The sequence below is a fragment of the Globicephala melas genome, chromosome 2 (assembly GCF_963455315.2).
Source record: "Globicephala melas chromosome 2, mGloMel1.2, whole genome shotgun sequence".
Lineage (NCBI taxonomy): Eukaryota > Metazoa > Chordata > Mammalia > Artiodactyla > Delphinidae > Globicephala > Globicephala melas.
Window position 1 is genome coordinate 41,308,671 of NC_083315.2, and position 23,909 is coordinate 41,332,579.

The 23,909-nt window shown below is 38.4% G+C and overlaps 1 protein-coding gene across 9 annotated transcripts in view; it reads right to left on the reverse strand.

Annotated features, from left to right (window-relative positions):
- The window catches only part of AKAP13 (A-kinase anchoring protein 13), a 341,436-nt gene that overhangs the window by 90,091 nt on the left and 227,436 nt on the right, over positions 1–23,909 (reverse strand). For all 9 annotated transcript variants that reach the window (XM_030873203.2, XM_030873202.2, XM_060293884.1 and 6 more), the window contains one exon: positions 3,292–3,367. In XM_030873203.2, coding sequence (XP_030729063.1) covers positions 3,292–3,367 — 76 coding nt within the window. The remainder of the gene's footprint in view (positions 1–3,291; positions 3,368–23,909) is intronic.

Sequence of the window (23,909 nt, forward strand, 5' to 3'; positions counted from 1 at the left end):
GTCAATAAAATTACCTTTTCTATTAGTTAGGCATTTGACTAGGTACTGGGAATTATCCAAATAAAAAGAGATGCCTAATGTTTGTGTCTATGTGGAGGGGGGGAGTAGTTTACAATTTTGTAGTAGAAATGAATATATTAAGAGGTAATTTCAACACAGAAGTACAGAAAGGATGCCATAGGAATAAAGGCACGGCCCGCAGATTAATCTGAAAATGTTTCAGTTAAAGAAAAAATTACCTTGGTCCATTTCAGTCTTGGTCCAAACTATTTCTGAGTGTGTTAGTTAATGGGAATAGCCTTGCCTTTTAAAGACTGGAAATCATGGGGATTCTGGAGTTCTGGTCCCTTTTTTCCCACATCCCAGAGTATGTACTAACTTAGGTGGAGCTGGTGGCTGTGATTTTTCTACTTGTTCTCCCCACACCTTTTCCCCACTTGGAAAAATCAAAAACTCCACTCCATGGATGAGGGGAAAATAGGGGGACTGGCCAAGGAAAGAAAGGGCTGCCGCAGCAACTATGCTAAGGTGCTAGCTGTCCAGCTGGCAGTCAAACAGACCACGTCCCAATTCCAGACCTGGAAAACAGAGCAGCTTAAGACATTCTAATGGAAAATCCACGGGGAAGATCCGGACTCAGCCTTGGTAGGAATACCTCACCCAGAAAATAAATCCAAGCCAGCACTACAAGGGACCACAAACCAAGTCTGGGATGAGAATCTGCTGCTGTGATACAATGTTGGTTGGTGAGCTGGGGCGGAGGGAAGACTATGAAAACGAGGAACAAGGGAGAGAAAAGGACTTTAAGCCATTATGAAACCCCACAAATGGAAGTGGGGGGACCCTAAGGCAGAGCTAATCTATACCCCATTTCACATGTGTTGACAAGTTTTCAAAATGGATAAAATCTTTCCTTTCTTCTTACATGCCCCCCTTCCTAAGGAATAAAGTGGAGCAGCAAACAAAGGTATAAACAGGAATGAATGATCATTGGTTTCAGAGTGAGGCTGATGTGGCTCAAATCTGGATCCGAATACTTATAGCAAAAAGATCCCAGGCAAGAAGGAATTTGACCCTCTAAGTCTCCATTTCCATACCAATGAAATGGGATGATTTGTACCTCCCTAACATAGTTGTAGGGATGGTGAGAAATAATTTATATATATAGTAACCAGAACTCCGCCCCTGAGTACACAGCAGGCATGCGATAAACATGCCTAATGGAGCTAAGGCTTCATTAACCTGTAATGTGTGATTTGACAAGTATCCAGTAAGGACATTACACCTTGAGGTGGGCCAACCCCATTTTATGACCCATATATAAATCTGTCTATAACTTTTGTGTCCTGAGCCACTAGCTTTTTAAAAGCTAACAAAATGTGCACTTTTAAAGTGCTATCTAGTCTTTGAGGTTTCAATTATACATATGTAAACAAATTATAGTTGGGGAAGGGTAGGAAAACTTACCAGCAGCCCACTCACTGGGCTTTGCTGAACCATGTTAATCATAACACATCTGTATTTATTCCTATTTAAATAGGTTTGCATTTATCCTGGATTGAAGAGTATACAAAGTGATTTTAAATGTTACTACCTTATTTAGTCTAACACTATTGCTCTCTTGAGCTGTGTTTAAAAGTAAAAGAAAGAAACCTACATGACTGAAAGTACCTAGAATTCACAAAACAATATGCCTAAAATAAAAATCTCAGGTCTGAAGTTCAGAAGCATAATCCAGATCTTGGGTTTTGATAAACTGAAGTTTAAAAAGAATCACTCTAAAAAACCCAGTCTTTTGGGGGCTGGGGTATGGAGAAGGTCAAGATTATGCCCTGGGGAAAATGCTCAGGGGTTCAAAATACATTTCCTTAAATGAGTAAAATAAACTGCAGCATGTGAAGAAACTTCCTGTGAATATTCAAATTATGAGGCAACCTCTACATAGCAGACAATTTCACTGCCTGAGTGGTTGAGAGTAATTACACTTTTAGAAAAAGCCCCAAACAGCTTAAAGAACCAAAACACAGTACTATACTTTTAAGTAGAAGATTCTAGGGGGAGAGATAGGGAAAATGTAAGTTACATCTGTGAACAAGGTCAGTCTTATAATATTCGGAGACCCAAAACACAACTACAGCATAATAATATCCTTTAACCTCTTTTTCCACGTGAGAGAAAAACAGAAAAAAACTTTTCATATTTGTTCTGACACTTCCTTTGGAGCAAAGTCAGAGGACTGAGAAGCAGTAGGAAACTTCTCTGGAGATAGAGGATTTGAACCATCTGTCTTTAAATTTAATACTACTGCAGGACATCCACAGCTAAACTGTCTCTAAAAGACCAGTAAATGAAAACTTGGTAATTTTTAAAGCAGGTCAGTGAAAACTGGACAGGTTAACAGAGGTTTTGTTGGGTAAAGTCGACTCAAGAGCCCAAAATGCAAAATACCAGCTGCAAGAACAGGCACAGAGACTTCAGTTACTCACCAGGTCATTCGGACTCTTCCCTTAAGAAAGGCCAGTAAGGCTTTAGGGATGGAAGACAATAGAGCACATAGACATTAGGGAACGTACCTTACGTCACAGTGAATTAGTGGCTAAACTTGGATAAAAAGTTGGGATTCCTAACTAACCACAGATCATGTGCTGTGTCATTAACCAGCAAGGTCTTAAGAGAATTTTACCCTCATCCAATGTTACTAATACCTCATGGGTGCTTAAGGAAAGACTCAATTGCTGACAATACTTCCAAAGATTATGGCTCTCAATCTTGGCTACAAAGCAGAGGAACCAAGGGAGCTTTTAAAGATTCTGATGCCCAGACCACACCCCAGCCCAATTAAATCAGAATCCCTAGGGGCAGGACCCAGAGATCACTACATTTTTAAAGCTCCCTAGGTAATTTCAATGTACAACCAAAATCGAGAGCCCCAGGATTAGTCCTTAATAATACGTATTTATAGTTTTACCATAATAAGAAACCTTTATCACATGTACATATATGCACAGCACATACACCTTCACAGATGAATTAATAAATCATAAAGCCACATGTGAAAACTTAATACTGAAGTGAAATTTAGGTAATTACGTGTTCATTTTCAACTGTGAGACAAAATGCCTACAAACCCAAATCACATACACCCCTCCTTCTGATTTATCCCATTAATGCTCATGAAGGACAGACCTTGAAATCAAACAATCTGTTATTAGAGTGGGAATGTGGCTCTAGAAAATGGACATTTTGGATGAGTTATTCAAGCAAATTGGAAGTTGGAGAATCTCCGCGTACCTGCGCTCTGCGTTGGAGCCAAGAGAGATGCTGCATCTGGGCATGGCTCAATGGTACACCAACTTTCTCGGTTTATCTGAAGAAAAAGAAAAAGAGATTGACCTTCAGACGGTGAAGTAGTGTGGGATGTTTATACAGCTGTTGCAAGTATATCTACCACACCAACACTCCTATCTTTTTCTTTAATATTTTATTGCAAAGTGGGTAAAATTATGTCAAGAAAAAACCTTTTTCACAACACAACAAGGCAATCTATACTCAATTAAGACTCTAAAGAAACTGTCAGTAAAAGTTAGGCATATAAAAACAAAAGGAAAAAAGATATACAAAGAGGAAGATCATGGTGCAGGCCAATGGTGAAATAAAAAAGAAAAATAAGTTAACAGGTGAAAAGGATCAAATATTGAAATATGCATTCCACATCCTAGGTTGCAACTCAGAAAATGCAAAAATAATTCCTATTTGTTCAAGAATTACTGTATGTTGGGCATCAGGAAGAATTCTACATATATTATTGCATTTAATCCCCACACTAGCTCCAAGAAGTTTGTAATATCTCTATCCAAAGAACAGCTACGCTTGGAGGAGTTGCTAAGGTAATAAATGGCAGGACTGGGAATGGAATACAAACCTATGTGATTCTAAAGCATATTAAGAAGCACATACACCCGCCTTAAACCATTTTTTTAAAATTTAGCCTTTACAACTCCAAACCATCTTAACATTATAACTTTCCACTTTCATTAGATTAAAAATAATGTAATTTTTAAAACTACCATTAGAGATTTCAACAGCCCTCTCTCAGTAATTGATAAAACAGGTAGACACAAAATCTGCAAGAATATACATAAAGAACTTGGAAAACATCATCAACCAATTTGATTTAATCAACATATACTGAGCCTTTTACCCAACAATAGAATACACATTCTTTTCAAATGCACATGGTATGTTCACCAAGATAGAATATATTCTGTCGTATAACACAAGTCTCAAATTTGAGGATTAAAATCATATTAAACATGCTCTTTGACCATAACAATATCAAATTAGAAACCAAAATCAAAAAGATATCTGGAAAAACACAATATTTAAAAAAATTTAAAAAAAAACTTCTAAAAAGAAATCTTAAGGAAACATTAAATATCAGAAAATATTTCAAGCTGAATAAAAATAGAAATACCACATATGAAAATTTGTGAGATACAGCCAAAATAATGCCTAGAGCAAAATTTATAATATTAAATCCCTGTTTTAGAAAAGGAATGTCTCAAATCAGTGATCTAGGCTTCCACCTTAAGAACTTAGCAAAATTAACACAAAGCAAACATGATGAGTAAAACAAAGAGCAGAAATCAGTGAAAGAGAAAACAGAAAAATAAAATCAATAAGATCAAAAGCTGGATCCTTAGAAGATCAGTTTACTGATATCAGTAAAACTTTAACTAGATAGACCAGAAAAGAATTCTAAGTTAAAAATTACCCGTATCAAGAATTTAAAGGGGGACATCACTAAAGATCCTACAGACACTGAAAGGATGATAGGGAAATATCAATATTACGAACAAGAAATACAACAAGTTAGATGAAATGGAAGCATTTCATGAAAGACACAAACTACCAAAATTCTTTCAAAAAGATACAGATAATCTGTACACCCTTATTCTATTAAAGACATTGAATACATAGTTTAAAACTTTCCTGTAAGGAAAACTCCAGGCCCAGATGACTTCAAAGGTAAATGGCACCATACATTTAAGGAAGAAATAATAGCAATTCTACACAAACTCCTAAGGAAAACAAAAGAGGAGGGAACAATATACAGCTCATTTTATAAGCCCAGCATTACCCTGACACCAAAACTAGACAAAGACGTAAGAAAATTATAAATCAATATCCTCAGGAACATAGACGAAAAAATCCTGAACAAAAATTAGGAAACTGAATCCAGCAATATAGAAAAAAGATAAACATCGTGACCAAATTCGTCCCAGAAAAGCAAGGTTGGTTTAACATTTGAAAATCAATTTATTAATAGACCAAAACCTCTCACAAACTAATGATTATCAAGAGATGCAGAAAAGAATTTGGCAAAATTCAACATCTAAAACTCATAGAACACTGAAAACAGAAAGGAAATTCCTCAACCTGATAAAGGGCATCTATTTAAAAAATCCTGATACTTCACTCTGAGATCAAAAACAAGGCAAGAATGTCCACTCTCAGCACTGTTATTCAATAGGTACAGGTTCTAGCCAATGCAGTAAAGCAGAAAAAGAAATAAAATGCACAGATGTAGAATAGAAGTAGTTACTACTTTATTCATAGATGGCATGATTATCTATGGAGAAAATCTCAAGGAATCTACAAAAATGCTACTAGAATAAACGAGTTTAGCAAAGCTGAAGGTTATAAAGTCAATGTACAAAAAAAAAATTAACACTAGTCCTATATATTAGGAGTGAACAATTAAAAATTAAAGTTAAAAACAAAAGTAATACAATTTACAATAGCATCAAGAAATATAAAATAATCAGGCATAAATTTAATAAAATATGAGTAATACCTGTACTCTAAACACTGCAAAACACTACTGAGAAAAATTAAAGCAGGCTTAAATAGAGACACCATGTTCATAGATCAGAAAACTCAATTCTGTTAAATGTTAATTCTCCCCAATTCATCACTACTTGATCTCAAGACTTACTATATATAAAAGCTTTTTTGGGAGATTGGATCAGGATGGCGGAGTAAAAGGACGTGCGCTCATTCCCTCTTGTGAGAGCACCGAAATCACAACTAACTGCTGAACAATCATCGACAGGAAGACACTGGAACTCACCAAAAAACATACCCCACATCCAAAGACAAAGGAGAAGCCATAATGAGACAGTAGGAGGGGCACAATCAATAAAGTCAAATCCCATAACTGCTGGGTGACTCACAAACTGGATAACACTTATACCACAGAATTCCACCCACTGGACTGAAGGTTATGAGCCCCACATCAGGCTTCCCAACCTGGGGGTCCGGCAACGGGAGGAGGAATTCCTAGAGAATCAGACTTTGAAGGGTAGCAGGACTTGACTGCAGGACTTGGACAGGACTGGGGGAATCAGAGACTCCACTCATGGAGGGCACACACAAAGTGGTGCGTGCATCGGGACCCAGGGGAAGGAGCAGTGACCCCATAGGAGACTGAACCAGACTTACTTGTTAGTGTTGGAGGGTCTGCTGCAGAGACGGGGGTGGCCGTGGCTCACCGTGAGGACAAGGACACTGGCAGCAGAAGTTCTGAAAAGTACTCCTTGGCGTGAGCCCTCCCAGAGTCTGCCATTAGCCCAACCAAAGAGGCCAGGTAGGCTCCAGTGTTGGGTTGCCTCAGGCCAAACAACCAACAGGGAGGGACCCAGCCCCACCCATCAGCAGACAAGCAGACTGAAATTTTACTGAGCTCTGCCCAAAAGAGCAACACCCAGCGCTACCCACCACCAGTCCCTCCTACCAGGAAACTTGCACAAGCCTCATAGATAGCCTCATCCACCAGCAGAAGCAAGAAGAACTACAACCCTGTAGCCTGTGGAACAAAAACCACAATCACAGAAAGACAGACAAGATGAAAGGGCAGAGGGCTATGAATCAGATGAAGAAACAAGATAAAACCCCCAAAAAACAACTAAATGAAGTGGAGATAGGAAACCTTCCAGAAAAAGAATTGAGAATAATGATAGTGAAGATGATCCAGGACCTCAGAAAAACAATGGAGGCAAAGATCAAGAAGATGCAAGGAATGTTTAACAAAGACCTAGAAAAATTAAAGAACAATCACCTAGAAGAATTAAAGAACAGAGATGAACAATACGATAACTGAAATAAAAAATACACTAGAAGGAATCAATAGCAGAATAACTGAGGCAGAAGAACAGATAAGTGACCTGGAAACAGGATGGTGGAATTCACTGCCACGGAACAGAATAAAGAAAAAAGAATGAAAAAAAATGAAGACAGCCTAAGAGACTTCTGGGGCAACATTAAACACAACATTCGCATTATAGGGGTCCCAAAAGGAGAAGAGAGAGAGAAAGGACCCGAGAAAATATCTGAAGAGATTATAATCAAAAACTTCCCTAACATGGAAAAGGAAACAGCCACCCACGTCCAGCAAGCGCAGAGTGTCGCAGGCAGGATAAACCCAAGGAGAAACACACTGAGACGCATAGTAATCAAACTGGCAAAAATTAAAGACAAAGAACAATTACTGAAAGCAAACAAAGGAAAAATGACAAATAACATACAAGGGAACTCCCATAAGGTTAACAGCTGACTTCTCAGTAGAAACTCTACAAGCCAGAAGGGAGTGGCATGACATATTTAAAGTGATGAAAGGGAAGAACCTACAACCAAGATTACTCTGCCTGGCAAGGGTCTCATTCAGATTTGATGGAGAAATCAAAAGCTTTACAGACAAGCAAAAGCTAAGAGAATTCAGCACTACCAAACCAGCACCACCAAACAACAAATGCTAAAGGAACTTCTCTAAGTGAAAAACACAAGAGAAGAAAAGGACATACAAAAACAAACCCATAACAATTAAGAAAATGGTAATAGGAACACACGTATCGATAATTACCTTAAAAGTGAATGGATTAAAATGTTCCAACCAAAAGACACAGGCTTGCTGAATGGATACAAAAACAAGACTCATATATATGCTGTCTACAACAGACGCACTTCAGACCTAGCGACACATTCAGACTGAAAGTAAAAACTCTCCAGAAAGTGGGTATAGAGGGAACCTACCTCAACATAATAAAGGCCATATATGACAAACCCACAGCAAACATCATTCTCAATGGTGAAAAACAGAAAGCATTTCCTCTAAGATAAGGAACAAGACAAGGATGTCTATTCTCACCACTATTATTCAACACAGTTTTGGAAGTCCTAGCCATAGCAATCAGAAAAGAAAAAGAAATAAAAAGTATACAAATTGGAAAAGAAGTAAAACTGACACTCTTTGCAGATGACGTGATACTATACATAGAGAAACTAAAGATGCCACCAGAAAACTACTAGAGCTAATCAATGAATTTGGTAAAGTTGCAAGATACAAAATTAATGCACAGAAATCTCTTGCATTCCTATACACTAATGATGAAAAATCTGAAAGAGAAATGAAGGAAACACTCCCATTTACCACTGCAACAAAAAGAATAAAATACCTAGGAATAAACCTACCTAGGGAGAATAAAAGACTCTTATATGTAGAAAACTATAAGACACTGATGAAAGAAATTAAACATGATATAAACAGATGGAGAGATATACCATGTTCTTGGATTGGAAGAATCAACATTGTGAAAATGATTATACTACCCAAAGCAATCTACAGATTCAATGCTATCCCTATCAAATCACCAATGGCATTTTTTATGGAACTAGAACAAAAAATCTTAAAATTTGTATGGAGACACAAAAGACCCTGAATAGCCAAAGCAGTCTTGAGGGGAAAAAAAAGCGCTAGAGGAATCAGACTCCCTGACATCAGACTATACTACAAAGCTACAGTAATCAAGACAATATGGTACTGGCACAGAAACAGAAATATAGATCAATGAAACAGGATAGAAAGCCCAGAGTTAAACCCACGTACTTATGGTCAACTAATCTATGACAAAGGAGGCAAGGATATACAATGGAGAAAAGGCAGTCTCTTCAATAAGTGGTGCTGGGAAAACTGGACAGCTACATGTAAAAGAATGAAATTAGAACACTCCCTAACACCATACACAAAAATAAACTCAAAATGGATTCGAGACCTAAATGTAAGACCAGACACTATAAAACTCTCAGAGGAAAACATAGGAAGAACACTCTTTGACATAAATCACAGCAAGATCTGTTTTGATCCACCTACTAGAGTAATGGAAATAAAAACAAAAATAAACAAATGGGACCTAATGAAACTTAAAAGCTTTTGCAAAGCAAAGGAAACTACAAACAAGATGAAAAGACAACCCTCAGAAATGGGAGAAAATATTTGCAAACGAATCAACAAAGGATTAATCTCCAAAATATATAAACAGCTCATGAAACTCATTATTAAAAAAACAAACAACCCAATTCTAAACTGGGCAGAAGACCTAAATAGACATTTCTCCAAAGAAGACATACAGATGGCCAAGAAGCACATGAAAAGCTGCTCAGCATCACTAATTATTAGAGAAATGCACATCAAAATTACAGTGAGGTATCACCTCACACCAGTTAGAATGGGCATCTTCAGAAAACCTACAAGTAACAAATGCTGGAGAGGGTGTGGAGAAAAGGCAACCCTCTTGCACTGTCGGTGGGAATGTAAATGGATACAGCAACTATGGAGAAAAAATATGGAGGTTCCTTAAAAAAGTAAAAATAGAATTACCATATGACCCAGCAATCCCACTACTGGGCATATACCCAGAGAAAACTGTAACTCAAAAAGACACATGCACTCCAATGTTCACTGCAGCACTATTTACAATAGCCAGGTCATAGAAGCCACCTAAATGCCCATCGACAGACGAAAGGATAAAGATGTGTTAGGGCTTCCCTGGTGGTGTAGTGGTTGATAATTTGACTGCTAATGCAGGGGACACGGGTTCGAGCCCTGGTCTGGGAAGATCCCACATGCTGTGGAGCAACTAGGCCCGTGAGCCACAACTACTGAGGCTGTGCGTCTGGAGCCTGCGTTCTGCAACAAGAGAGGCCGCGACAGTGAGAGGCCCGTGCACTGCGATGAAGAGTGGCCCCCGCTTGCCACAACTAGAGAAAGAAGACCGCACAGAAATGAAGACCAAACACAGCCAAAAATAAATAAATAAATTAATTAATTAAAAAAAAAAGATGTGGTACATATATACAATGGAATTACTCAGCCATAAAAAGGAACGAAATTGGGTCATTTGTAGAGACGTGGATGGATCCAGAGACTGTCATACAGAGTGAAGTAAGTTAGAAAGAGAAAAACAAATATCGTATCTTAACATGTATATGGGGAACCTTGAAAAATAGTACAGATGAACCGGTTTGCAGGGCAGAAACTGAGACACAGATGTAGAGAACAAACGTATGGACACCAAGTGGGGAAAGCGGCAGGGGTGGTGGTGGGATGAATTGGGAGATTGGGAATGACATGTATACACTGATGTGTATAAAATGGATAACTATTTAAGAACCTGCTGTGTAAAAAAATAAATTAAAAAAAAAGTACTTTTAGAAGTTTGGATAATTTCCCAAAAATGTAGAGATAGTGAAGGTTTTAGTTCACTGAAGTATTTGTTTTTGTATTGTTAATAGCTTTAGCTTTTGGAATGCTAAAATTAAAAAATTTTAAACTCAAAAATAAAAAACCAAACATTAACTAAAATCCATGCCCCCACCCCCAAAATAAAGAAAAAAGCAAGCTATATTGTGACTTCCCTGGTGGTACAGTGGTTAAGAATCCGCCTGCCAATGCAGGGGACACGGGTTCAAGCCCTGGTCCAGGACGATCTCACTAAGCCCATGCGCCACCACTACTGAGCCTGTGAGCCACAACTACTGAGCCTGCGTGCCACAACTACTGAAGCCCGCAAGCCTAGATCCTGTGTTCTGCAACAAAGAGAAGCCACCACAAGGAGAAGCTCGTGTACCACAACAAAGAGTAGCCCCTGCTCGCTGCAACTAGAGAAAGCCCACGGGCAGCAACGAAGACCCAACGCAGCCAAAACTCAATCAATCAATTTATTTTTTAAAAAGGCTATATTAATAAAGCCAGTTTGGTACTGGTATAAAGACAGGCATACAGATTGAAAGAACAAGAGAGAATCCACAAATAGACCTTCACAGATATGACCTATTCATTTTTGACAAAGATGTCTAGGTATTCCAGTGAGGAAAGAATAGGTTTTTAACAAATGAAGTTACAAAAATTGGGTGTTCATGTGAAAACAAACAAATAAATCTCCCCCAAATCTCAAACTTTATATTGTCTATAAAAATGAGCTCAAAATATATCTAAATGTTAAACTTAAAACAACGAAACTTATAGAAGAAAAGAGGAGAATGTTTTTTGTGACACTGGGTCAGGCAAAGATTTCCTAGCATGCATTAAAAAAGCATGAAAAAACCTTGTAAATTTGACTACGTCAAAATTCTTTTAAAGCCTTGCTCCTCAAAAAGCATTGTTAGGAAAATGAAAAGGCAAGCCACAGACTGGGAGAAAATATTTACAAAACATGTATCTTCTAAAGGACTGGTAATTAGAATATTAAAATACACATAACAACAACAACAACAAAACCTCTTACAATGCTGTAAGACAAACATGCTTTTTCACATAGGCAAAAGATTTGAATAAACATTTCATCAAAGAAGATTACGAATGGTAAATAAATGCAGGAAAAGATGCTGAACACCGTTAATCATCAGGGAAAAGTAAATTAAAACCACAAGGAAACAACAGTCTACAGCCATTCAAATGGTTAAAATTAAAAACTGGTAATTCCAAGTGTTGCCAAAGATGGAGCAACTGAAACATTGGTAACATTGCTGGGAGAATGCAAAATAGTAAGTCACTTTAGAAAGCAGTTTAGCAGTTTCTTATAAAGTCAAACATATATTTATAGACAACATAGCAATCAATCCCACTGTGGTATTTACCACCCCAAAAATCAAAATATACCTTTACACAAAGACTTTTACTGGAATTTCATAGCAGCTTAATTCATGATAACCCCAAACTGAAAACAGCCCAGACTGTCATCAATGGGTAAACGAATTGTGATACATCATTCAATGCAATAGACTCAGAATCAGAAGGAATGAACTACAGATACAAACAACATGGACAAATCTCAAGATCACTATGTTAAATTAAAAGAAAAAAGCCAGACAAAAAGACTACCTACTGTATGGTTCCATTTATATAATACCTTAGAAAAGGCGAAATTAATACAAGAAAGCGTATTAGTGATTAACAGGGACTGGAGGAAGAGGCTGACTGCAAGGGGACAGGAGAGAACTGTAGGGGTGATGGAAATGTTCCTATCATGACTGTGGCAGTGACTACACAATTCAAACATTTGTCAAAACTCATCAAACTGTGAACTTAAATTGGTGAGTTTTATTGTATATAAATTATATCGCAATAAAGCTGAAAAAATGTATCCCCAAAAGAGAAGTATAATATTTCATTTTAGTTTTTACCACTCCCAAACACCTTAACATTATAATCCTCTAGTTTCATTAACACTGCAACAGTCAGTGGATTCTAAACAGTGTAAGTAGGAGTATCCAAACAAATTACCAAGTAGTTGAATATTTATTATGCTCAAAGATGATTTTACTTAACGGTTTCTACAATATCATGTGTACCTACTGGTAAATTTCTGATCTTTGGTGAGAAGATACTAAACTATATTGGTGAGAAGGACCAACAGTTTTACTAAGTATGCTACGTGGGATAAGGTAGAACGCTATGGGACATTCTGTCAAATTACAACTGTGTGACAAAGAAGAAATGCAAGGAATTAGGCTGCTTGCAAATAACCATGAAACAAAACACCAAATAATTCGCTCATTTCAGCTCTTTCACCGGTTAGAGAGGAGAGGAGGTGGGGACCAGGGGCCATCAATGTTTCAATTCCTGGTGTGTTACAAAATGATGCCCAAAATTTGAAAGTTATCTTGAATGGAAAAGAAAATCTCCAGCAGGTTCCCTGAGATTATGCAAAATATCCCCTTTCAAAACACAATCTGAATGTGCCTAAGGAAGAAACCTCAAATTCAGTAATGTTAACAAACCCTATCCACATCTTTCAAAGAACTGAAACAGCAAATTTTCTTTAAAAATAAAAAAATCTTCCATTTAGTGAAGGATTTTCTTACTGTGAACTGCATCTCATTTGAAATGAGCCAAAGTTCACTTCCAGTGAAGTAAGTTTCTCTGTTAACAGGAAAAGCAAGAGTCCAGAACTGCTGTACTTTTGCTCCATGAATAGAGCAACAAATTTAAATGGTAACAGAAATAAAAAAGCAGTTCCTTTAAACAGCGAAGAATGCCAAGCCGCTCTGCATTATCAGGACTTTGCTCTCTCCCCTTCCATGATCTTCAACACCTCTTCAGTCAACATTTTAGGAAACTTTGTTAAAATTCTTTATCTGAGAATGTTTTTCGTCACCTTTTCACACATCATTCCATAGCCAATAAGTAAACCGAACATTCTTGCCTTCAATATTTGAGGGACTAATACTCTACACTTTTCATGTAATTTTAGGCATTTGCGTGTTACAGAAAGTGAGTTATACATTTTGCAAAATAACATATAATGTAAATAATCCATAAATATTTATTTAAAATAATGTATTACTTAACAAAAATAAAAAGATTTAAGAGTATTACTTAAAATAATATATAATAAATACTGAAAGAAATTAAAATTAAATCAAACCTCTAACTAAATACACTAATTTCTGAATAACAAGGATGAGAACATATTAGCAGTGGGAGGCAATTCCCCATGGGTCTCCCCTTTTTCTGCATGTCTTGTGAGCAAAGGACACTGACTGTCCTTTTGTTCTAGACTACCTTTTCAAGAATGTCTATGTATCAAACAGCCTTGGAAGATAGAGATATTGCTTCTTTCTGAAGCAAAGGGCAGATGTGTTGAATCAGAGCAAACGTCAGGTAGGCTTACTGCCCAATGTAAAAATTCCGGTTTCCTAACGTTGGGATTCCTCAGCTGTGACAGAGCATCTACCTGGGCCCCTCCGTATTGCCCCCGTGAGACTAGGGAAGCAAGAAGAACCAACGAGAAGCTAAGCTGATGTTCATGGTGTTTTTTGAACGATGAGTAATAAATTCATCTGTCTCTGACCCAGGAGTTCCCTGACTTCAGCCAGCAGCCATGAAATTGTCAGGCTAACTTGGTACCTTACAAGCAGGGTAAAATCTCAGACCCATCACATTTTGACAAATTAGTCTATATTAAACAGTATTAAAACACTTAAACACAGTGGCAGCCAAAAATCTCTCAATATGATCACACCTATGTGGTGAAAAACTCTAATCTGATTCAATTTTTCACTGAGTGGTTATGCTTGAATAATGATAAAGAGACAACTAATATCCATTTTAATTTTTCTATAGCTTCCTGAATTTTCTTTAATGACTGTGTTACTTTTTAAAAAAATTAATTTTTATAAACGTGGAATAGTACAGAGTTCTCATACACAGGGTCTCACCAGTTTCTTCAATGTTACATAATCACAGTACATTTGTCAATACTAAGAAACCAACACTGGCACACTACTATTAATTAAATTATAGACTTTGGATTTCATTCATTTTCCCAATAATCTTCTTTACTGTTCCAGGATCCAATCCAGGACACCACATTGCATTTTGTGTGTGTATGTGTGTGTGTAATTTTGCATTTTAAGACCTTTATTGAAATGTAATTCATATACTCTAAAACTCACCCATTTAACAGAGTTGTGTAAGCATCACCACTAACTAATTTTAGAATATTTTCATGGCACCAAAAAGAGACTGAGTAGCAGTCACACCCCACCCCAAACCCAGTTCTAGGCACTCAGTAATCTACTTTCTGTCTCTATGGATTTGCCTGCTCTGGACATTTCCTATAAATGGAATTGTACATTATGAGGTCTTTGGTGACTGGCTTCTTTCACTTAGCAAGAGGCTTTAAAGGTTCATCCGTGTCTTAGCATGTATTAGTACTTAATCTTACTGCCAAATAATGTTCCACTGTATAGACATGCCCACATTTTATTTATTTATTCTTCAGCTGATGGACATTTGGGCTGTTTTCACTTGCTGGCTGTTATGAATAATCCTGTTGTGAATAACCATACACAAGTTTTTGGTGGACGTGTTTCATTTCTCTTGGGTATACATCTAGGAGTAGAACTGCTGTATCATATGATAACTTTATGTTTAAAATTTTGAGGAACTGCCAGACTTCCAGAGTGGCTGCACCATTTGACATTCCCACTAGCAACGTATGAGTGTTCTAATTTCTCCACACCCTTGCCAACACTTGTTACTGTTCTTGTCTGTGTTTTGGTTGTAGCCAAACTAGCAGGTATGAATGGTACCTCATATGAGTATATGAGATATACTTCCAACCTTCCATTCTTTTAAAATGAAAAATATTTTTTAATCTATTGGTTACTTTCTAGGAAAGGAAGATTCTATAAAGACACAATGCTAAGCACCCTCAGATTTGTTTCCTTCCTTCTTTTATTAAAAAAAAAAAAGTACTAAATAGGGACTTCCCTGGCAGTCCAGTGGTTAAGACTTTGCCTTCCAATGCAGGGGATGTGGGTTTGATCCCTGGTCCAGGAGTTAAGATTCCACATGCCTTGTGGCCAAAGAAAACAAAACATAAAGCAGAAGCGATATTGTAACAAATTCAATAAAGGCTTAAAAAAAAAAGTACTAAAACCTTCTGTGTATCAAAACATTGTGTCAAGCCTTAAAAGCAGAAGTAGTAAAAGAACTGAGTCCTCAAAGAACTCATAGTTTATGTGAGACATGGAAATGTTAAGTAAATAAGCGTTCCATAGCATTTTGCACACATCAGGCACTGAAATGTGTGCTGACTTGGACAAGGTGTGCTGACTTGGACAAGGTGTGCTGTGACCAACAGAAATGGGAATTAGAGTGAATGGGATACTCTAATGACAAACCATACTTGAAATGCTCTATACATTTCTGCCCAGGTCACAAATGTGACATACAGACACTGGGCCAGAATAACAACTCTTCTCTTTCACTTCATACAAGGCATTGCACAATATATAGAGGGGGGAGGTCAGAGATTGCCACGCCCTTGTAGAGGCAGGAGAATTCAGAGAGATGAGTTTCACAGAAGTTAACGAAGCAGAGGGCTGAAAAGAGAAGGTAGGTCCACAGTGCCAACTGCTGCTGAGAAGTCAAAACTGATAAATTTTTGAAAGGAAGTTACTGAATTGGGCAACTGTGAGGTTTGTGGTGAGTTTGGAAAGAACAATTTTAACAAGACAGGTGATACCAGAATTAAAACCGTAAAACATCTCCTTATATTTCTAAATTCATGGTACTTTAAAGTTTGCAAAGTATTGTCACCTAGATTTGACCTTTTTCCTGTCCCACAAGAAGGCACACTACCATTTTCAAGAAGAGGCCACACACTCAGTGAGGCTAGATTTGGGGATGGTATAGTTGTGTGTGAACTATATTGTACTGGTAACCTTATCTGCTCAAAAGACTGTAAGCTTCTTGAGAACTGAATCCCATCTTTTATTCCACGGATCTCCCAATGAGTAGATGGTAGATGCTTAGCGAATAATCTTTGAATTCCTTATCATCAGTGACTTTACAGAGAACTATAAGTTGGGAGAACCTTCAGGATTATCACTCTGCCTCCCTTTACTAGCTCCATTCAAGGGGGATGGGGGCACATCCCCCTTTAATAAGAGACTCGAAGGAGGTAACACAGCACTTAGAGACAGAGTGAGGACCCAGTTTTCCTCACTTCCAGTCCAGCGCTCTTTCCCCATCCCTGCAAATGTCTCTTCTTATTCTTAACTTTGTCTCAGAATTCATATTTTGTTTAAACAATTTTTAATAGCAATATGAAATTGGATAAGTCTGGCAAATTGCATTTAACATCTCTGGAGAAGATTTGTTGGAGAATAGAGTCAACGTTCAATTTAGACCAAAATATTTAGAAAATAAAGTATTATCATAACGCAACAACAAAAATATGGAACTGTGGGTGCCGATATTCTGAACATTGAAATGCTGTAATTGAAAGAAATGTTTTTTGTTTTGTTTTGGCTTTGTCTATTTCAAGGAGCCTGCATTTTCAATCACTAACAGTTAATTACCAATGATGTACTGAGAAGGCTCACTGTCTCTAAGTACACAAAAAGCTTCAGGAAATCTGGCAATGATGCAGTTCCAGTCAGTTCCTTCTTTGGAATTAGGACTCATTCACAAACACTGAAAGTAAAACCTATACTGAAAATTAGTAAATTTCAGGTAAATCAAAGACTTCCTCACCAGGAAAGGATGGGGAAATCTAGCATAACAAGTCTTCCTAGAACTATCTTGCTGATTCATTCACACGCTGGCCAGTCAGCTTTTGGGGAGTACTGTACCCACTTTAGGCAAGGAACAGTGTCAAGGTACAGCAATAGAGAGACGAATCATGATCCTGATGACAACTGGCACAATAGGTCCCACAGTTTTAAAGTATGAGGGACCTCTCTGTTCATTTAAAATGTCAAGGGTTACATCTGCCTCCACATCCCAGGATGACACACGTATAACCATACGGGTCTAAGGCTTATCAGACCCCATGAAATAACTTACAAACTGGGGACTACAGGTTGGGAAACAGACTAGTTTGTGAAATACAATAGGTAAACTAGTACCTGAAACCCAGAGAGGTAAGGAAGTCTCTAGTATAAAAAAAGATCATTTCTGGCTCACAGATTTGGGAAAAGCTTATTAACTAAGCTGGTGGTATACGAGGTAAGCCCTACAGGGGGTGAGGTGTGCTTAAAAGAGAGAGATGGTAAGGCAGGGCACTCCAGCCACGTGACAAAGAGGATGAGCAAACAGTCAGGACGCTTCAGAGCTGGAGTGCACAGCCTTTGGTGGCACAGACTCCTTCAAGAATCTGAGGGACGCCATGGACCCCTTCCCAGAAACACACATGTATGTGACCAGTCAGTGGTTCTGGAGCACAGCTTTACAACTCAGAGCAGAGACTTTTCCTTAGATGTTTTTGAGGAGCACGAAAAGCCCATGAGTGTCCAGAAGTATAAACTGAGGAAAGAAGAATAATGGGAGATATGGCTTTGTTCTCTACCAGGGTGGACCCCTCTCCCCAATTTTATAAGCAAGGGAGTGAAAAAAAAATCAGTGTTATACTAGGAAAACAACTGTAGAAATGTACAGATAAAATCGGACAGTGGGGAGGAAAGAAGCAGCATGGGACATCCAGGACACACAAGACCAGTCAAGAGGGGCCCAGACTGCTCTGGTCTGGAGACAGCGTGTGCCTGGACTGGGGACATGGCCTTTGGAGCACAGAAGAAGCAGCAGGTCAGCAAGCTGGTACAAAGGGCAGAACCCACAGAAATAAGAGAGAAAGAGGAACCAAAAATCCACAATTTAACAGACTTAGGAAATCCAGAGGAGATGTTGATGGTGCCTTCTATCTGCCTGTGTTGAGTTTTAAGTGTTAAGATGTCTTCCAAATGGCTAAACAAAGTTATGATTATTGAGAGAAAGGTTGGAACTGGCTTCATCTGTTCTTGAGTAAAAGGTGAAAAGAATGTGTAAGAGAGTAGAGGCAGAACACACCAAGAGAAAAGACACACTGAAGGCAGCACGCATGTTAGATAACACACATCTACAGATGAAGCAGCTTGGAAAGCTGGCTTCTTACAAACATAAACAGCATAAAATTGAGCGTGGATTAACAAAATGAAAATAAATCAAAACACAGTGAGCTACCACATCACACCCGTCTTTGGATGGCTGTTATTACACACACACACACACACACCACCACCACCACCACCACCACCACCAACAACAACAACAACCACCTCCAGAAAATAACCAGTGTTGGTGAGAATGCAGAGAAACTGAAACCTTTGTGCATGTAAACTCCTGAGAATGTAAAATGGCACAGTCACTGTATAAAACAGTAAGGGGGTTCCTCCAAAACTTAAACAGAATTACCTTATGATCCAGCAATTCCATTTCTGGCTACACACCCAAAAGAATTGAAAGCAGGGACTCAAACAGATATTTGTACACCAACGTTCACAGCAGCAATATTCACAATAGACAAAAGGGGAAAACAACTCAAATGGCCATCAACAGATGAACGGATAAACGAAAGGTAGTACATACATGCAGTGGAATGTTATTCAGCCTTAAAATAAGGAGAGAATTCTGACACATGCTACAACATGGAAAAACCCTGAAGACCTTATGCTAAGTGAAATAAGCCAGTCACAAAAAGGACAAATACTGTATGATTCCACTTATGTAAGATACCTAGAGTTGTCAAATTCATAGAGCCAAACCACAGAATAGTGGTTGCCAGGGACTGGGGGAGGGGAGAAATGAAGAGTTATTGTTTAACAGGTACAGAGTTTCAGTTCGCAAAGATGAAAAAGTTCTGGAGATGGACAGTGGTAATATAATAGCTGCACAACAATGTGAATGTACGTAATGCCACTGAACTGTACACTTAAATGTGGTAAATTTTATGTTATGTATGTTTTCCTGACCGCCCCCCCCCCCCCCGCAAAAAAGGGAGTGTGCAGCAGTTAGAGAGAAGCGAGCTTGTTTAGAGAAAAGAAGTCACACAGTCAGAAGGAGCATTGGTAATCTGGGCCAGATGCTACCAATCATGGTCAATGCCATTAACCAGAAGACAAACTCCTTATGCACGGAGTGTGGAAAGAATGTCAAAACATGTATCAGCGTTTTCAACCACATCCTGTATACAGTAATAGCAACACCAAGCAGATCATATTCATGTGTGAAAAATACTGTGCTTATTATATATAAGTAGGCTGTTTAAGATATAAACTGGATTACAAAACATCTCTCCCGCTTTTTGCCCGGTTTCAGAATCACTGATGTGACAGATAAATTTACCCTGGTCTTGGGGCTATTTTTCAACAACTCCCCTGTTTCTCACTCACACAATGAGATAACTTAAAGGCCACACACACTACGTTGCTCCACCTTAAACATTTTCAGAGTGCCTGCTATGGGCCTGAGAAAATGCCAGGCCCTGATTATAAACATGACAACACACCTCTTCTCATGTTAGTCTCTTTTCCAAAAGGTGACTTCTAAGACTCAGGTTTCTATATTACTGGATGATGACCTGGTTCTCTGTACTACCGACACTCTTCTTAGCCAGCTCTGAGACTAGGCTTGGAAGAAGATTCTGATCGCCAGCAGAATTAGGAGACAGACTAGAAAGAAACAGCAGTGTTGAGACTGCTAATAATTTGAGCTTAAGAGAAAAACAAAGATAATGATTAATAATAAGCCCCTTTATCCAGGTTTTGCCCTATGGAATCTCTGAATTATTAGCAAAATACAGGATTGGCAACTGATTGAATGGGTAGGAGAGGAAACAGTTCAAAATGATTCTGAAATTTTGTTTAGCAAGTAGTTGGAAATGAGGAAAACAGAGATTTTGCCATTAAATATTCACATCTTTTGGAGGAATAAGTTACCAAAAACCACTTTCTGGCTCTGACTCCATTTATGATTCTGTAGCTAAAACACAAACTTAGTCCTTTGTCCACGTTCTATCTCCATGACAACCAGACCATGGACACTACAAGTCCTGAACATCCAAAGTCCTGGTGAGTTATAGTGCACATGGAACACGGGATAAGAGAAGTTAATTCAAAAGAAATGTCGATCCATCCTGGTAATTTTTCATTCCTGTCACGAAGCCTGGGATCCCTTGTGATTATCTAAACCACACCTAAGTTGCGTTCCCATCAGTCTGAAAATAGAGTTGTACATATTTTCAGTGGAGAGAGAACTCTTGTTTTTGGCAGTGTTTCTGCTACTGTTTATATCTGAACATCCTAATAATACAGCTCATGGTTACACCCAGCCTTCCCAGCCATTGCCTGTATTTACTTCCTCTGCAACTGTCTCAGGAGATCTAGCCAGAGTTACAAGGCTGGAACAAAAGGAAGCAAAAACCCCTCCATCCGGACATGGAAGCCAACACTTGAGTCCAAGTCTTTTCAGGGAATCTGAGTGTAACTGAGCAGACAGGCATAGTTGTCTTCAGTCCTTAGCCTCCTTATGTCTTTTGTTTGAAGCAGCATGGAAGTGTCTTAAAGCAAGTAAACTTTTTAAAGGATGTGTATTTCTCTGGAAAATGACACTGGAGTTAAAGACAAACTACTCCTTCTGTGCTTTCACTAATGAGGTCAGGTGGCCTGCCCAAACATCAAGGATGGGGAGGGGGTCATCCTCCTCCGTGAACATTTTTATTCAATGCACACAAAACATGGTTGCAAATCTTTTAACCATTCATCTGATACTCTGAATTACTAGCGACAAAGTAAGTTCTCAAAAAATCATCAGTAACATGAAAAATCATGTTATTATTAGTAGGCAATGTTTTTCCAGGTACCCAAAGTAATAAAACTAGTAAAACAGAAATGGTCCCTGTACTAAAATCAGTTTAAGTCAGCAGTTAATCCTAGATTCCGACTCCCCTCTTTCTGGTATGCTAGTTTTGCAGTAAGTTCCTGTTACTTGGTATCCTCTTGTGTTAGGAGTGGTCTCTTACTCAATGCGCTCATGAGTTAGCTACTGAACCGCGTCAGACAAAGGGTCCTATCATTCACCAACTTGTGAGGTCAATACTAGCTTTTTGAAGGATGCTGAGGAAAATGGGCATGTGGATACCAAAGGGCCTCTGCCAAGAATTAAAATTCTTCCTCATCCCATTCTGTGCACATGATTCATAGTTACCAACCACTTATTGATCATTAGAGCCAGAAGGCATATATGCACTGGGGGAGAGGGGTAACCAATAAGGTGAGGAAGAGAAGTGTGTATGCGTGTACTGGGCTGGGGGATGGCGGCATGGGTGACCAAAGGATACTATCAACCTACACCTTATTATTTAGAAAAAAATTCAGAAAGGAGGTAAGATTTCAGAGGATGCTGGGGGCTGATGATGGGAAGCAAGAGCTGATCTGAGGATAAAGACCAGTGTGCCCAGCCTTAGGGAAATCCTAAGAGATGGCTTTGATGCAGAAAAGCTACCATGAAACTAACTGTACAGAACTCACAAAGGGAACAGATCAGAATGTGGAATAAGCCCAAGAAAGTATGGGTATATAAAAGAGGATGAGAATCTTGAAGTTAATCTACAGTGAATTATTCAGATGCCAATGGGAGGGACTGGAGTTGTAAAAGTGTGATACCGAAGGGATAGGCTCACAATCTAAATTTTGTGATGACTGTCATAATTCATCTCTCTGTTCTTACCCCCATCTCATCAGCACATTAAGTACAGTTTGCATAACATGAACAAATATTAAAAGATTAACTCATTCAATTCACAAAACTTATTGCGTATTTAGTACGAATGAGGGACACTGTTTAGATATAGTGAGTAGATGAAAAAATTACAAACTCCTTACTATAAAATAAAGCAATCTTCCACAGAAAAGGAGTGAGAAAATATACATGATCACTTGAGAACTGAAGTGGCATATACACCCAATATAATTATTTAAAAAAAAAAACCACTGGAGTGGCATGGACATATATACACTACCAAATGTAGAATAGATAGCTAGTGGGAAGCAGCCGCATAGCACAGGGACATCAGCTCGGTGCTTTGTGACCACCTAGAGGGGTGGGAGGGAGGGAGACGCAAGAGGGAAGAGATATGGGAACATATGTATATGTATAACTGATTCACTTTGTTATAAAGCAGAAACTAGCACACCACTGTAAAACAATTATACTCAAAAACACTGATTAAAGACACAAGTTCAAAATGGAAGATAACTGGAGACCACTTCTGAATGACGAAAAATCATTCTAAAAATTGTGTGGCAAAATGAATTTAGATGAGATCATGCACCTGTTCAAAGTGTTGTAGAACGAATTCCCGCACTGGGGAAAAAAGTGCTTGTGATAACTTCTAAGACTTCTTCCGATAGAAAAAGTTAGATTTTTAAAAATACGTATATATATATATAAATAAAAATTGATATACATATTCATGTAATAAGAGGAACTGGCTGACTCAAGAGACCTAGGGTAGCAAGAAAAAACATGAACTTTGAAAACAATCAGATCTGGGGTTGCATCCTATTACCTACTATGTGTGAGCTGTGAGAACTTTGGAAAATTACTGACTCTCCGAATCTGTTTTTCCACATGTAAAATGAGACAAACACTAGGAATGATGTAAAAATTAAATGCCTGTATCTCATACCCATCCACTTATTACCACTTCAGACCACAAAGCCATTTCAACATGCCTGGACTACCATAATGGCAGCCTAAGTGACTCCCACATGCCGGAATGATCTAAAAAAATAGAGAAGGAACATATCTAAGCAAAGCAAACTCCTCACCATGGCTGTCAAGGCCCAGCCCTCCCAGGGCCTGCTTATGACTCCACCCCGCTTGCTCAGTATTTTCTCATCACAATGGCCCTGCCCATTCTTCCCTACCTCAGGGCCTCTGTATCTGCCGTTCCTTCTTTCTGGAACGCCTTCCCTTGGTATAGCTCCAGCATCTCTTTATCCTCTGGAGAACAGTTTTTTAAATGTCAGCACCTCAGAAAGATCTTCTATCTGAAATACGATTCCCATTATTCCCACAGAACACACTGTTTATTTCTATCAAATCGCTAACAGTAATTTGTACTTTTTGTTTATCTATTTACTGCCTGTCTTTAAGCAATACGAGGACTTTAAAGACCCGTGTGCCCCTTGGACCTAGCACGTCTGACATCAAACAGGTCATTAGTATAGTTTTCATGTAGAGC